Raw genomic sequence first — 12,956 nt, 5'->3', positions numbered from 1 at the left:
TGTCCATGGGATTCTCCAGGCAAGAATACTGGAGTGGGTTGCCATGCCATCCTCCAGGGGATCTTCCTGACTCAGGGATCGAACCCCACATCTCTTAGTCTCCTGCATTGGCAGGCGGTTCTTTACCATTAGCACCACCTGGGAAGCCCAAATAATTGGTTTGTCTAAAAATAAATTTTTGGATTGATTTGCTATTGAATGGACAGTTCACGGCCAGAAAACTCTTTAAATAAAAATGCATCTTAAGGGACTTCTTTGGTGTTCCAGTGGCACTCCCAATGCAGGGGCCCCAGGTTCGACCCCTCGTCAGGAAACTAGATCCCACATGGCACAACCAAGACCCAGCACAGCCAAATAAATATATATATATTTTAAATGCATCTTAAGCTAGAAAAGCAGAGCTGGAATTGAATTAGAAACAGACAGTTTGAATGGAGGAGTGACTTTCTAAGCTGAGTACTGTCTATGACTGACCCAACAGATATGTGCAGCGGGGGCTACAGGGGGGGGGGCCGCCCCCCCCCCTGCCACTGAATGTGGCTGCCCTTCGAGCTCACCAGGCCCAGGAGAACCGTGTGGTGGCCTTCTTCAGCCTGGCCCTGCTGCTGGCCCCACTGGTGGAGACGCTGATTCTACTGGACCGGCTGCTCTACCTTCAGGAGCAGGGTGAGGGGGGCCACACCAGGGACCCAGGGCTAGAGGGGCTAGAGCTCTAGGGGTCTCCTTCAGGTCCCCGCCCCTACACCTGCTGGGACTTGGCCCATCACCATGGTGATTCTAGGACCAGTAGCTGTTTCAGCATCAGACAGGGGTTGGGGGGTTGCTGTTAATGCAAATTCCTGCTGAATCTGGATGCCTGTCACCATAGGATAGGTGAAACATCCCTGAGGCGCATCTTAAGCCAGCATCCCTACAGTGTGTTGAGGCTTGCCTCCTCCCAAGTCAGCATCTCGGGCACTCATGTTCTGGTAAAAGCGGGGTTTCCTTAGATCCCCTTGGGCCTCTCCTATGCGGAGAGGAGCTATGCCTACAGGTCAGGCAGGAAGTGGGTACGAGTTTGTTTCATTTCTCTCCTGAGTAGCCTTGCCTTTCTCACAGGCTTCCACGCTGAGCTCCTACCCATCTTCAGTCCCGAACTCTCTCCAAGAAACCTGGTTCTGGTGGCCACCAAAGGGCCTCTGGGTGAGGCCTTCTCTCTTCTGGAGACTGAAGACAACTGACGCAGCCAGAGGAAGGGCGCATCTCAGACCCCATCTGAAACTGCCAGGCACCATGCTGGGAGGCAGTCTTTGCCTCCTCAGCCAGAGAACCAGCATCCTGCATCCTCCCTGGCATCTGGGTTCCCTACAAACCAGCGTCATACTCTTTCTCTCCCTGTATATGTTATATAATATTATGCAGTTTATTTTCAATTTATTAAAAAATTGAAATCTTTACTCGTCTACCATTTCTATTAGGTATAAAGGACAGACCAGCATCCTCCCTACTGAATCCTGCTGAGGTTCTAATTTAGGTCTCATACTCCCAGTCCCCGAAGTCTTCCTAACAGGCAGTGCCCTGTTATTCAGAGGTCTCTGTGAGGGGAAGCTCTCTCCCTTCGACCTCCATCTGAGAAATCTGCAGGCCCTGCCCTGTGGGAGGACCCCCTTAAGATTGTTAACTTCCATCCAGGTTTTGTCATAACATCAGGACAGATGCTCCCTCCCTCAGCCCCTGAAACAGGGGTCAGGGTGCAAGTCTTACCAGAAGACAGAGGACCCAAGGCTCTTTATTAGTGTCTGAAGAAGAGGTGGCCGCAATCTTCAAGGCTAAGACGAGGAGAGAAGTGGCTCCCCCAGACTCAATACCAATAGACTTTCTTGTGTCTCCGAGTCTCCTGGATCCCCATCGCCTCCATCACTTCCTCCTCCAATGTCTTTAGACGAGGCACATAGGTTTTTTCTAGAGCATCTTCCACTGATGTGTCTTTGGGGCCATCTATTGAACCAGAGGAAGGAAGACGGGTGGGAGGGCTTCTTAACATCTCTTACTCCCACTCCCACTTTTGTTCCTGCCCCTCACCCAGCCTCACCAATCCATGTTTCAGGGACGATGCCATCAGCTCTGGGAACATCAGGTTTTGGGATGATCCTTCCTGATCTTGTGGACACTCGTACTCGCTCTCCTGCCTCGGTGAATCTCCACTCCACTTCAGTGGGTTTCCTAGTAGAAAGAAGAAGTGAGACCTCCAGGGAGCAGGTCTCCCTGCTATCTTCCAGCCCCAAAGTCACCATCTTATTTCTCTGCTACCCCTGGATTGGGGCTTCCTACAGGAGGACATGTCCATGAGATGGCCCCTCTCAATATCCAGCACATCCAACCCACCATTCCCTTTGGATAAATATGGTCAACAACCTTCCAACAGAAGGCAGGAAACCCTCTGACCAGAGCCCTTTAGGCTTGCCTGTCCATAGGATCCACAAGTTTGACTTGGTTGTGGAGCAAGGGTGCTTCGCTGGGGACCATGGTTCCCCGGAAATCCACAGTCTTGCCAACATAGCGGTAATGCTGTCCAAAAGAAGGGGGGAGGGTGGCTATCAGAAACCAAGGGGTGTGAAGGCGGCTTGTCTACTGCAACTCAGAGCATTCAGTCCATGCTGAACAGTGAAAGGTTCGGAGGTTCAGCTGTCGCACCATCCCCTCAGCCAGCCTCCTTCCTCCCTGTGCCGCTCTTCATAGACAGGGACGGATGGCACAGGCTTCCTGAGCATCACCACCCTCACTCTTTACTTACTGTATTCAGTCCCTCGACAACCACCCAGTTTCGCTGCCGGATAACTTGAACCACTTTGCCTTGCTTCCCGGCATCCTTGCCTTCTAGGATCTCTACCTGTGGGAAGATAGCGAGGGTCAGGGAGGGCGATCCTTGCCGGGGAGCACTCCACCACCCAACCTGTCTGAAACTCTCACCCTGTCCCCACAGAACAGATGCCAGTCTTCCTCAGGGATGGGTTCCACAGCCACCCGGCGCCGCCTGGTCCCTGGAGGGTTCTTCTTCTTATCTGCCAAGGAGCCTGGGCGGCTCATCCCATAGCGGTAGTTGGGAGGCAGGGTGACCTTAGATGCCAAGGCCAGCAGAGCAGAGAGCCGCATGGCTGGAGGATGTGAGAAGTCCCCTGGCCAGCAAAAGACCCAGAAATCTTCCTAGTCAGCTCTGAGGTAGACAGAAACAAGAGGGCAAAGAAACAAGAGAAGAAACATCTTTTTAAGCACCTACTCCATGGCTCAATGGACTCCATCCTACTGAATCCTCATAAGATACTATCTTCACTGTTACAGATGATGATATAGACTCAGATAATTTAAGTGACTTGTCAACGGTCATAATGTTACTATGTGGGAGAATCAGCATTCAAACCCACAGACACCTGACTTCAAAGTCCAAAAAAGTTCATTGAGGCCAGGACCATGTTATCTAGATCCATCCTGAATCTAGATTCTTTACCCCTGAACCACCTGGGAAACCCTTGGCAAGTATTAAGTACTCAATAAAAAATCTTTCAATAAATACACCAACAGCAAGATGTAAAGAAAACACTGGCATAAGTCCGAAAACCAGGCAATTATAGGTTAAGACAAACAGGCGGCAGAGATAAAAACTGGGATTAAGATGTCCCCATGTGCATGCACAGTTGCTCAGTCATGTCCAAACTCTTTGCAACCCCATAGCCTGCTGGACTCCCCTGGGCCTATAAGACTTCCAATTCCTAATCTCAATCAGGAAACAATCACTTCCCCCTGAGATAGTTTCTTTTCTAAAGGAAAAAGATCCAGAGCAAGACTGTCGGATTACAGAGACCTACAATTCCAAACTAAGTATGTACTCTAAGCTTCCCAGTTCTTGAAGGAAAATGGACTAACCCAACGGGCACGTGCTACCTTCCAGTGGCCATGCTAAGCGCGTTCCTGTGTCATCTCATTTAACCCCAAGGACAACTGACGAAGGAGGTACCATTAACCTTGCTCCATAGTAAAAATGAAGCCTAATTCAAAGAACAATTAAAGTTCACTATGATGACATTAAAAGCTCTGGACTGGGTAGTCAGAGGACCTGAGATCTAGTCTCTGCTCCACCATCAACTCATTCTGTGACCCTTGTCTTCTGAGCTCAGTTCCATTATTCATAAAATTTTACAGAGCTGTTTCTGTCATTCAAGTTATTTCTAAGATTTTAACAAAGCAAGACAGAATTATGTGGATAGTACTATCCTTTCGGGGTAAATTTAAAAATACATATTCTGTCATAGGCATAAATATCTACCAGAAGGAAACAGGGACCAACTAAAGTACTTGTTTTGGGGAAGACGAAGTTTGGGAGGGCTGTTCCTTGCCATAACTTTTGCATTTTCTAACTACATACATTTAAAAATATATATCAACTGGTTTATCTGAATACTGAGATATTGGGTCATTTTTCTTCTCTATACTTCTCAATATGGTAAACAAAAGACCTAGTACTATTTTTAATTAATGCTGGATGAAGATGTGGCCACAGGACTGGAAAAGGTCAGTTTTCATTCCAATCCCAAAGAAAGGCAATGCCAAAGAATGCTCAAACTACCGCACAACTGCACTCATCTCACACACTAGTAAAGTAATGCTCAAAATTCTCCAAGCCAGGCTTCAGCAATACATGAACTGTGAACTTCCAGATGTTCAGGCTGGTTTTAGAAGAGGCAAAGGAACCAGAGACCAAATTGCCAACATTCGTTGGATCACTGAAAAAGCAAGAGAGTTCCAGAAAAACATCTATTTCTGCTTTATTGACTATGCCAAAGCCTTTGACTGTGTGGATCACAATAAACTGTGGAAAATTCTGAAAGAGATGGGAATACCAGACCACCTGATCTGCCTCTTGAGAAACCTGTATGCAGGTCAGGAAGCAACAGTTAGAACTGGACATGGAACAACAGACTGGTTCCAAATAGGGAAAGGAGTACGTCAAGGCTGTATATTGTCACCCTGCTTATTTAACTTATATGCAGAGTACATCATGAGAAATGCTGGGCTGGATGAAGCACAAGCTGGAATCAAGCTTGCTGGGAGAAATATCAATAACCTCGGTATGCAGATGACACCACCCTTATCGCAGAAAGTGAAGAACTAAAGAGCCTCTTGATGAAAGTGAAAAGAGGAGACTGAAAAAGTTGACTTAAAGCTCAACATTCAGAAAACGAAGATCATGGTATCCAGTCCCATCACTTCATGGCAATTAGATGGGGAAACAGTGGAAACAGTGGCTGACTTTATTTTGGGGGGCTCCAAAATCACTGCAGATGGTGACTGCAGCCATGAAATGAAAAGACGCTTACTCCTTGGAAGGCAAGTTATGACCAACCTAGACAGCATATTAAAAAGCAGAGACATTACTTTGTCAACAAAAGTCTGTCTAATCAAGGCTATGGTTTTTCCAGTGGTCATGGAAAAACTCTCATGGATGTGAGAGTTGCACTATAAAGTAAGCTGAGTGCAGAAGAATTGATGCTTTTGAACTGTGGTGTTGGAGAAGACTCTTGAGAGTGAGTCCCTTGGACTGCAAGGAGATCCAACCAGTACATCCTAAAGGAAATCAGTCCTGGGTGTTCATTGGAAGGACTGATGTTGAAGCTGAAACTCCAATATTTTGGCCAACTGATGCGAAGAGCTGACTCATTTGAAAAGACCCTGGTGTTGGGAAAGATTGAAGGCAGGAGGAGAAGGGGACGACAGAGGATGAGATGGTTAGATGGCATAACCGACTTGATGGACATGAGTTTGAGTAAACTCCAAGAGTTGGTGATGGACAGGGAGGCCTGGTGTGCCTGGTGTTCATGGCATCGCAAAGAGTTGGACACGACTGAGCGACTTAACTGAAGTTTAGGGCCTCAGTGTTCCTTCATTCAGAATTTAAAAATGCTTAGGGAGCACTACTATGTGACAGATCTACGGTTAGGAACCTTACTATTCCCGGCATTTGATCATCACACTGCTGTTTGGGGGGAGGTTGACAAGAGACGAGGAAACCAAGGCCCGGAGAGCTGGTGACTTGCCCTAGTTCATACAGCTTGATAGTAGCAGCACGAATCTCAAGACCTGAGTCTCCTGCGTTGATTGCCATAAGACGTCCCTTAACCTCAGCCATTCTAGATCTGAAGCTCAGACAGGCGATCCCAGAAGCTCTCCCGCCTTAGATCTTTCTCTTCTTTCTCTACCAGCCCTGGAGAGGCTGGTGACCTTCCGCAGTGGGGCTTCCATTGCACGCTCTAGGGGAACTGTTGTGTAGGTAGTGATCCCTCAGGCCCCGGCTCCAAAGGCTGCTTCCACCGCCAGTCCCATCCTAGGTGCTGGTAATGATCAGCCCCCAGCGGCCTTCAGTACCCAGCCGCTCCGAACTTCCGATGCTTGGAGACCCCAGACGAAGCAATTGAGCCATGCCGGGGCAAAGGACCTTACCGTCCCCACCTCCCCGACCAACCCAGAGATCCCGAAATCTCTGGTTCACGATATCCTCACCTCAGCTTCCCGCTGATCCGCTGGCCTCCGCGGGTCCCATAGGCACGTGGGACCCACGCCCCGCCCAATCCCATCACCCAGATTTCTGGGAAATGTAGTCTAATTGTACAAGGGACGCTCAACAACGAATCTAGCCTCTCTGCATGCTGGGAGTTGTAGTCCGCCGCTACGAAGCAAGAGGGAAGCAGGAAATCTGACCGGGTAGGAAATCGAGGAAGCTTAAGAGCACCGTGAAGCACGTCGGGAGTTGAAGGCAAAGTCGGATAGGCTGCGGTGCCAGGGACATTCCTGCGCGTGCTCTACGTGAAGGCCGCTGGGAATTGTAGTTACCAGGGACCATGGCTCCATTTTCTACGTGATTGCGGCTTCTTCAAAGCAGAGGGCCTTCCCTTTTAGTGAGACCACAGTCAGTACTCTCCCCGCCCGCCCTTCTCTGCTGGAGGGGGCCAAGGCAGATGACCAAAGTGTCACAGCTTTCTAAAAGGATGAAACCTGGCCTTTCGGTTCCAGTGGATGAACTAGTCACAAAATGTCAGACTGGAAGAAACCTCAGAGAGGATGAAATCCAACAATTCCACTTAATTCGGGAGTATTGAGAGGATTCCATGCTATGGACCGCCTCACCCTTCAACAGTTATCGGTAGCAGGCATCCCTAGCTTTGCCCTTGAGCCTCCAAGTTGTTTCTACAACAGACTCAACCCTCTCTTTCTTGGCCATTGTGAACCTACTTCTTGTGCAAACTTAAAAAGAACTTTCCCAGGTGCTTAGGGGGAAGCTATGTTAAACTGGCTGGGCAGAACCAGAGTACTAGGTGCAGTATTCTGTGACTTCGCCCTCATGTGGAAATTTCGTTGTTGTTCAGCGTCTGTCATGTATGACTCTGCGACCCCCATGGACTGTAGCATGCCAGGATCCTCTATCTTCCACTTTCTCCCAGAGTTTGCTCAAACACACGTTCATTGAGTCAGTGATGCTACCTGACCATCTCATACTCTGCAGTGCCCTTCTCCTTTTGCCTTCAATCTTTCCCAGCATCAGGGTCTTTTTCAATGAATATTCAGGGTTGATGATTGACTGGTTTGATCTCCAGACTCTTAAGAGTGAAATTCTATGTGGAATTGTAGGTATTTCAACAGACTGAGAATGGAGGAAGCTGGCACACCTTACCTGAATCTGAGAAGTGAATTTGGAAATCATTTGTAGTCTCTTTTCCCACTCCCCTGCACCATCAGTTAACCAACACACCTCCAAAGAATCAGTCAAAATCCAATGTAGTAATCAATGGGTTTTATTTTCCTAGAACTGAAATCATCTACGGTTTTCAGAGCTAAACTTCCAAAGCTACAGTCAGCAATTTTTCATCAGAGCCCAAGGGAGAGGGGCAAGGGTGAAAGAGACAAGAAACCGAAGAGGCAAATAGACCACTAGAAAGAGGTTGGGAGAGGGCGATGATTTCCCTCTGGCCTCTCAGTGGGTTACAAATCGGATCTGGTGACAACACTGAGTGGATCAGGTCGGGGGTATGTGGATGGAAATGACATCAGCAGGAACACCAAAGCTCCAGCTACAACAAAAGTCATCAAGCCCCAAACAGAAGGGGAGCCTCCCAGTGCACCTCAGAAATGGGGGCAAGAGTGGGGGGCACACAAAGGGATGGGGGGGTTCTTTAAAATTTTTTTTTGTAATTTTCTTTTATTAAAAACATTTCCTAAAAAATGTGTCTTTTCCTTTATGTCTGGGTGACGTGTGTGACTGTAGGCTGGCCTTGAGCACTGGGAGAAGAGGGAAAAGGGTAGCTAAGGGTCTCCCCAGGGCATCCCATCTCTGGCCTGAGATCTAAAGGGGGATGGATACTCCTCAACACTCCCACCCAAGCTGGGTGAAGTCAGCCCTTCAGATCTCAGGTCCTTGACCCAAAGAACTTGGAAGAACCCAAATCTTTTGATAATAAACTGTAACTCCCATAACACCTGGGGTCTGCATTAAGTGAGACAATTGCGCATTGTCAATCATCAAGGATTTATGGAAGGGAGCGCTCGCCCCCTCCTCGCCCCCCCCACCCCTACCCCAGCTGTCCCACTTTCCCTGAATCCAGGCAGCTGGGATAATAGGTGTGGGAGGAAGGGACAGGAGCTCAGGGAGATGTCATTCTCTTACCCATCCCCCCATTTGAAGTTTGCCCCTCCCAGACCCCAGAAGCCCACCCTGCTATTCATTCTCCATCCCCTCCATTCATAGCCCTGATCCCAGCCAACCTAGACGTCTAGAATGCCCGGGGAAGGGGGCGAGGGGTGTCAGGAGATGGAAATAGCCGGTCCAGGCCCTAACAAGTACACTGGGAAACAACTCCAGGCAGGGAGGGACACAATGGCGTCATCTCATCCCACAGAGCAGAAGACACGGACCTGACTCAGGTCACAGGTGTGTGGGGACACGGAGGTGAGGGCCACGTGGCCTGCCCGCCCCATCGGGGTCAATCTCCAGGGTCTGAGCTCAGAAGGGGGGAGAGTGGGAAAAGGAGAATGGGTTGGGGTGGGGAAGGGGTTCCCAGTTTGGAGGCCATGGCCAGTTTCCCCAGTAGCACCCAGACAGCAGCAGGAACGGGGCAGGGGCTCCTCTTGAAACATTGGTGGCTACAGGCTGCGGGGGAGGGTTGGAGGGGAGAAGGGTTAATGGTGTGGCCTTGGCCTGGCCAGGCCCCAGCCAGCGCCGTTCTCCTGGGAGAGCCCCCCTGCCTCCCGAGAGGCTGACTGCTGCAGACCCTCCTCCTCCTCTCAGCAGAGGGCCCAGCCCTCCCAGCCCAACTGCCAAGGGGCAGGGGGCTCACTCACCTCTCGTGATCTCTCAGGCCCGGGGCCTCGGCGTCTTCCTTGGCAGCCTCTTCCTCTTCTTCCTCCTCTTCTTCCTCCTGAGGAGGCCCCCGGCCAGAGCCGGGCTCAGACGGGGTACTGTTCTTCTCCGCCTCCACTGGAAGGGGCCTCTCACCCTCCAAGGTGGCCCCCTCTTTCTCCTCCCCTTCAAGGTCTTCTGCTTCCTTGGGGCGTTTGGGGGAGTCCTGCGGCGGTTGGGCAGAGATAAGGCACGGCTGAGGCGGGACGGGGAGAACGCCCGCCTCCCCCTGCTTTCCCCAGAGGCTCCTTCCTGGGCAGACCAGCGCTCTTCCAGCCCTCTGCCAACTCAGCTGTCTCCTGTGGCCCATCTTCTAAGGAGGGACCCCCCCGCCAAGACTAGGGGTTGAGCCTCTCAGACTGGACACTCCCTAAAAAAGTAGTAACTTCTCTCCTCAAGACTAGGAGCCCTGCTTCTGGGAGCCCAGGCAGGGGGCAGTTACCTCCAGTAGGTCCCCCGCTCTCCTCTTCAGCGCTCCCTTCTCATTCTTCTCCTTGGTTGGCTCGTCAATGACTAGCTTCCCTTCCTCATCACTGCTTCCCTCGGCATTCCCCTTCTTGTCGCCATCACCCTCAGTGGCTTCGGGCTCCGGTTCGGGCTCTTCCACACAGCTCTTTTTCTGGGAGGACTGTGGTGGAGACAGTGGAGGCTGAGTGGCACCAGCAGCTGCCACGCAGGGCCCCCTCCCCAGATCCCTCCCTCGGCCACTCACTCCTTCCTTTGCCCGCCTCTCCCCCGCCCCCACCCAGGTGCCCAGTCTCACAAGTGATTTGAGACCCACCTCTGTCGGATTAGCCCCGGGGTAAACCCACTGGCCGGGCAGGCAGGGCTCTGTGCAGGAGGGGGGAGGGCTGGAGCAGGAGGCAAAACCTCGGGTCAACTTCTCCCAAAGGGAGCTGGGACCCTTTCCCCGCCAACCCCCGCCCCCCACCCTCCCGCCTCATCCTGCCCGGCTCACGAGCACCTCCTCCTGGAAGCCTTTGTGGAAAGAGTTGAGGCCACATCTTCTATTCACTCTGGGCCCGCCAAAGGCCTGCCCCCACTTACCGCCTCAGTCCTGTTCTTGCCCCTCCCAGGTGCTGTCTAACAAGTGGCCCCTCACCACAGCTACATCGCACACCCAGAGCCCCATGCCCTCTTGCAGGAAGCCCCCCACCCCTCACCCCATGAGCTCCTACTCTGAAAGCCCTGGTGTTGGTTTCTGAGCCCCACCCTGTTCATGAAGACTAAGCGCCACAGGTGGGCCCTGTGTGATCACACCTATGGCCACACCTGCTTTCCAAAGTGGGGGGGGGGTGGTCTCTGGGGGCGGCCGGCAGCTCACCTGGTAGCCAGAAGCCTTGACGGTGGGGTTGTTCTCGATCTCCCACAGCCCCTCGCTGAACCCTTTCCTCTTGTTGGGCTTGCCAAACTTCTCCTTGGACTCTTCGTAAGGGAAGAGGTCTTTGGGGCCCAGGAATGCCCTGGTGAGAGATGGGAGACTGTGCTCTCGAGCCCCTCACTGCATCTGAGCTGCGCAGCCCCACAGGTGAGGGGTGCTGGCACCACCGCTCTTCCCCCCAGCCGGCCCTCCCTCCCACTTCTGCTCCCTCACTCACGTCTCGTGGGTCCCGAAAAAAAAGACTTGGTATTTGTTGGCTGTTGATTTCACGGCAGCCTCCGGCATCTCGTCAATCTGAGAGCAAAATGAGGAAAGGGAGCATGAGCTGGAGCCCTAAGGTCATGAACTGGAGGCCAGAGGACAGGTGCTGTGGGGCTGACCTCTAAGGCACACACGTGGAAAATCAGACTGAGAGGGACCCAGCAGTTCACCAAGGGGGTTTCTAAACCATTTTTAGCAATAGGACTTTGTTCAAAGGAAGTCAGACACAAAAGCCCAGCAGAAATCCTCCCTCTCCTTCACAAACCAAACAGCATCCCTAAACAGATCCCGTCCACAAGGCTCCATGTCTCCGCCATCACCCTGGCGGGTCCACCCACTGCCACGCCTCTTGCCTGGACTGAAACCACAGCCTCCGTTCTTGCCTCACTACAACCCATTCTCCAAGCTGCCACCAGGGGGAGCCTTTCCAAGTGCGGGTCTGAGCATTCTTTCTCCCTGCTAGTGGCTTTTCAGGATTCTAGGGACCACCCATTCACCATTATCCATAATGTCAAGGTCTGAATTCCAGTGCTGCCACTAATATTTGTATGACCTTGGGCAACTTACAGAACCTCAGTTTCCTCATCTGTAAAATGGAGAGTGTCACAGTCCAAGGGTTGTAAGGCTTAAATGACCATAACGTGGTCCGTCCCACATAAATGTTCGCTATTGTCGTCTTCTCCCAGTACACTGTCCTTCTGCGCTCTGCTCTAGCCACACTGATCTCAGTTTTCTATACTCACTAACTCCTGATCAGCCTTCCGACCTCAGGCCCATCATCACTTCCTCCAGAAAGCTTCCCCACCTCTCTCAATCTGATCGGCTTCCCAGATAAAACTCTCAGCACATCTCCTTCACAGTGCTTTTTACAATTCCAATATTAATGTCTATGTTGACTATACCTTCCCCAAGATCAGAGAAGTCTGTTTATATGTCCAGCACACTGCCTAGCACACAGTGGGTACACAATAGTCACTAGATGACTATTGACAGAGCAGTCAGACTGCTCTGACTGAAAGTGAAGAGGTGAGGCCAAGGGGCTGCCTATTTAGTATTACCCAGCAGTAGCAGCTCCCCCAAAGAATTTTGGGGAACTCTTTTTGAAAGTCACGTGACATACACTCTCATTTTACAGACAAGGAAACTGAAGCTCAGAAAAGTGATTTTCCCAAAATGACAGGACAAGTTAGAGAGGGCCAGATGTCAGAAACAGCTCCTGACTTGATTCTCTGCCTCAAATGTCCCTAGCGGGTGAGGGATGCTGTGATGGAGAAGGCGCAGAGGTCTGAGGCCAGGGAAATAGTGAGATGCAGTGGCCTACACAGCTTCTCCCGGATCAGGCCCTAGAAGCCCAGGCCAAGCTGAGTTAGGGGAGGAGAACTACAACTCCCAGCAACACTTGCAGCAGCCCCAGCGGCCTGGCTTCCCGCCGGACAGAGGCCAGGTGGCCATGTTGACTGGGGCCCCAGGCGCAGATAGGAAAGAGAGACAGGCCAAAGCAGTGATTAAACACACACACAGAGTAGAACAGTGTGTCTGACTAGGGACCTGGGAGACAGGGAGGCTGGAAATAAACTGACACACACCCAGGAGAGGGGGTGGAACCTGGGCAAGAATCTGAGGGGCATCTTGCTCCAGACATGGAGTCTTCAGGCTCCTGAGCACCTCCCCCCTTGCCCTGTGGCCTCTGGGGACAGAGGTCCAGCCCCTCCTCCCCAGGAAGGCCCAGCACAAACTATGCCCTCCCCACCACCCAGAGACACGGGTGTGAGAGCAGGGGGTGGAAAGGCATGCTGTCCCCCCACCCCAGCTCAATCCCCATCGCCATGACAACCCAACCCCGCCCCCAGGGCCACTCAGCAACCAGGAATGTGACTGCTCCTCCCCCCCCCC

The 12,956-nt window shown here is 51.7% G+C and overlaps 3 protein-coding genes across 5 annotated transcripts in view; 1 reads left to right on the top strand and 2 right to left on the bottom strand.

The window, feature by feature from the left end:
• Window positions 1-1,653, top strand: part of RRNAD1 (ribosomal RNA adenine dimethylase domain containing 1) — a 7,421-nt gene extending 5,768 nt beyond the window's left edge. For all 3 annotated transcript variants that reach the window (XM_010838214.1, XM_010838216.1, XM_010838215.1), the window contains exons 8-9: window positions 482-666; window positions 1,099-1,653. In XM_010838214.1, coding sequence (XP_010836516.1) covers window positions 482-666; window positions 1,099-1,220 — 307 coding nt within the window. In that variant the 3' untranslated portion in view covers window positions 1,221-1,653. The remainder of the gene's footprint in view (window positions 1-481; window positions 667-1,098) is intronic.
• Window positions 1,654-1,750: 97 nt separating this feature from the next.
• On the bottom strand, window positions 1,751-6,616 carry MRPL24 (mitochondrial ribosomal protein L24). Its single transcript, XM_010838217.1, has 6 exons — window positions 6,532-6,616; window positions 2,950-3,193; window positions 2,774-2,869; window positions 2,444-2,547; window positions 2,072-2,202; window positions 1,751-1,977 (listed from the first exon to the last, which is right to left on the bottom strand). Exons 2-6 carry the CDS (start codon window positions 3,130-3,132, stop codon window positions 1,841-1,843), a joined length of 651 nt encoding a protein of 216 aa, XP_010836519.1. The 5' UTR covers window positions 3,133-3,193; window positions 6,532-6,616; the 3' UTR covers window positions 1,751-1,840.
• Window positions 6,617-7,804: 1,188 nt separating this feature from the next.
• The window catches only part of HDGF (hepatoma-derived growth factor), a 9,596-nt gene continuing 4,444 nt past the window's right edge, over window positions 7,805-12,956 (bottom strand). The window contains exons 2-6 of the mRNA XM_010838213.1: window positions 11,020-11,096; window positions 10,746-10,884; window positions 9,864-10,049; window positions 9,364-9,587; window positions 7,805-9,172 (exon numbers count right to left, since the gene is read on the bottom strand). Of these exons, the coding sequence (XP_010836515.1) occupies window positions 9,166-9,172; window positions 9,364-9,587; window positions 9,864-10,049; window positions 10,746-10,884; window positions 11,020-11,096 (633 nt within the window). The 3' untranslated portion in view covers window positions 7,805-9,165. The remainder of the gene's footprint in view (window positions 9,173-9,363; window positions 9,588-9,863; window positions 10,050-10,745; window positions 10,885-11,019; window positions 11,097-12,956) is intronic.

The sequence above is a fragment of the Bison bison genome, unplaced genomic scaffold, assembly GCF_000754665.1.
Source record: "Bison bison bison isolate TAMUID 2011002044 unplaced genomic scaffold, Bison_UMD1.0 scf7180017864093, whole genome shotgun sequence".
NCBI lineage: Eukaryota > Metazoa > Chordata > Mammalia > Artiodactyla > Bovidae > Bison > Bison bison.
Note: the sequence above shows the minus strand (reverse complement) of the source record. Positions and strands in the feature narration are given on the sequence as shown.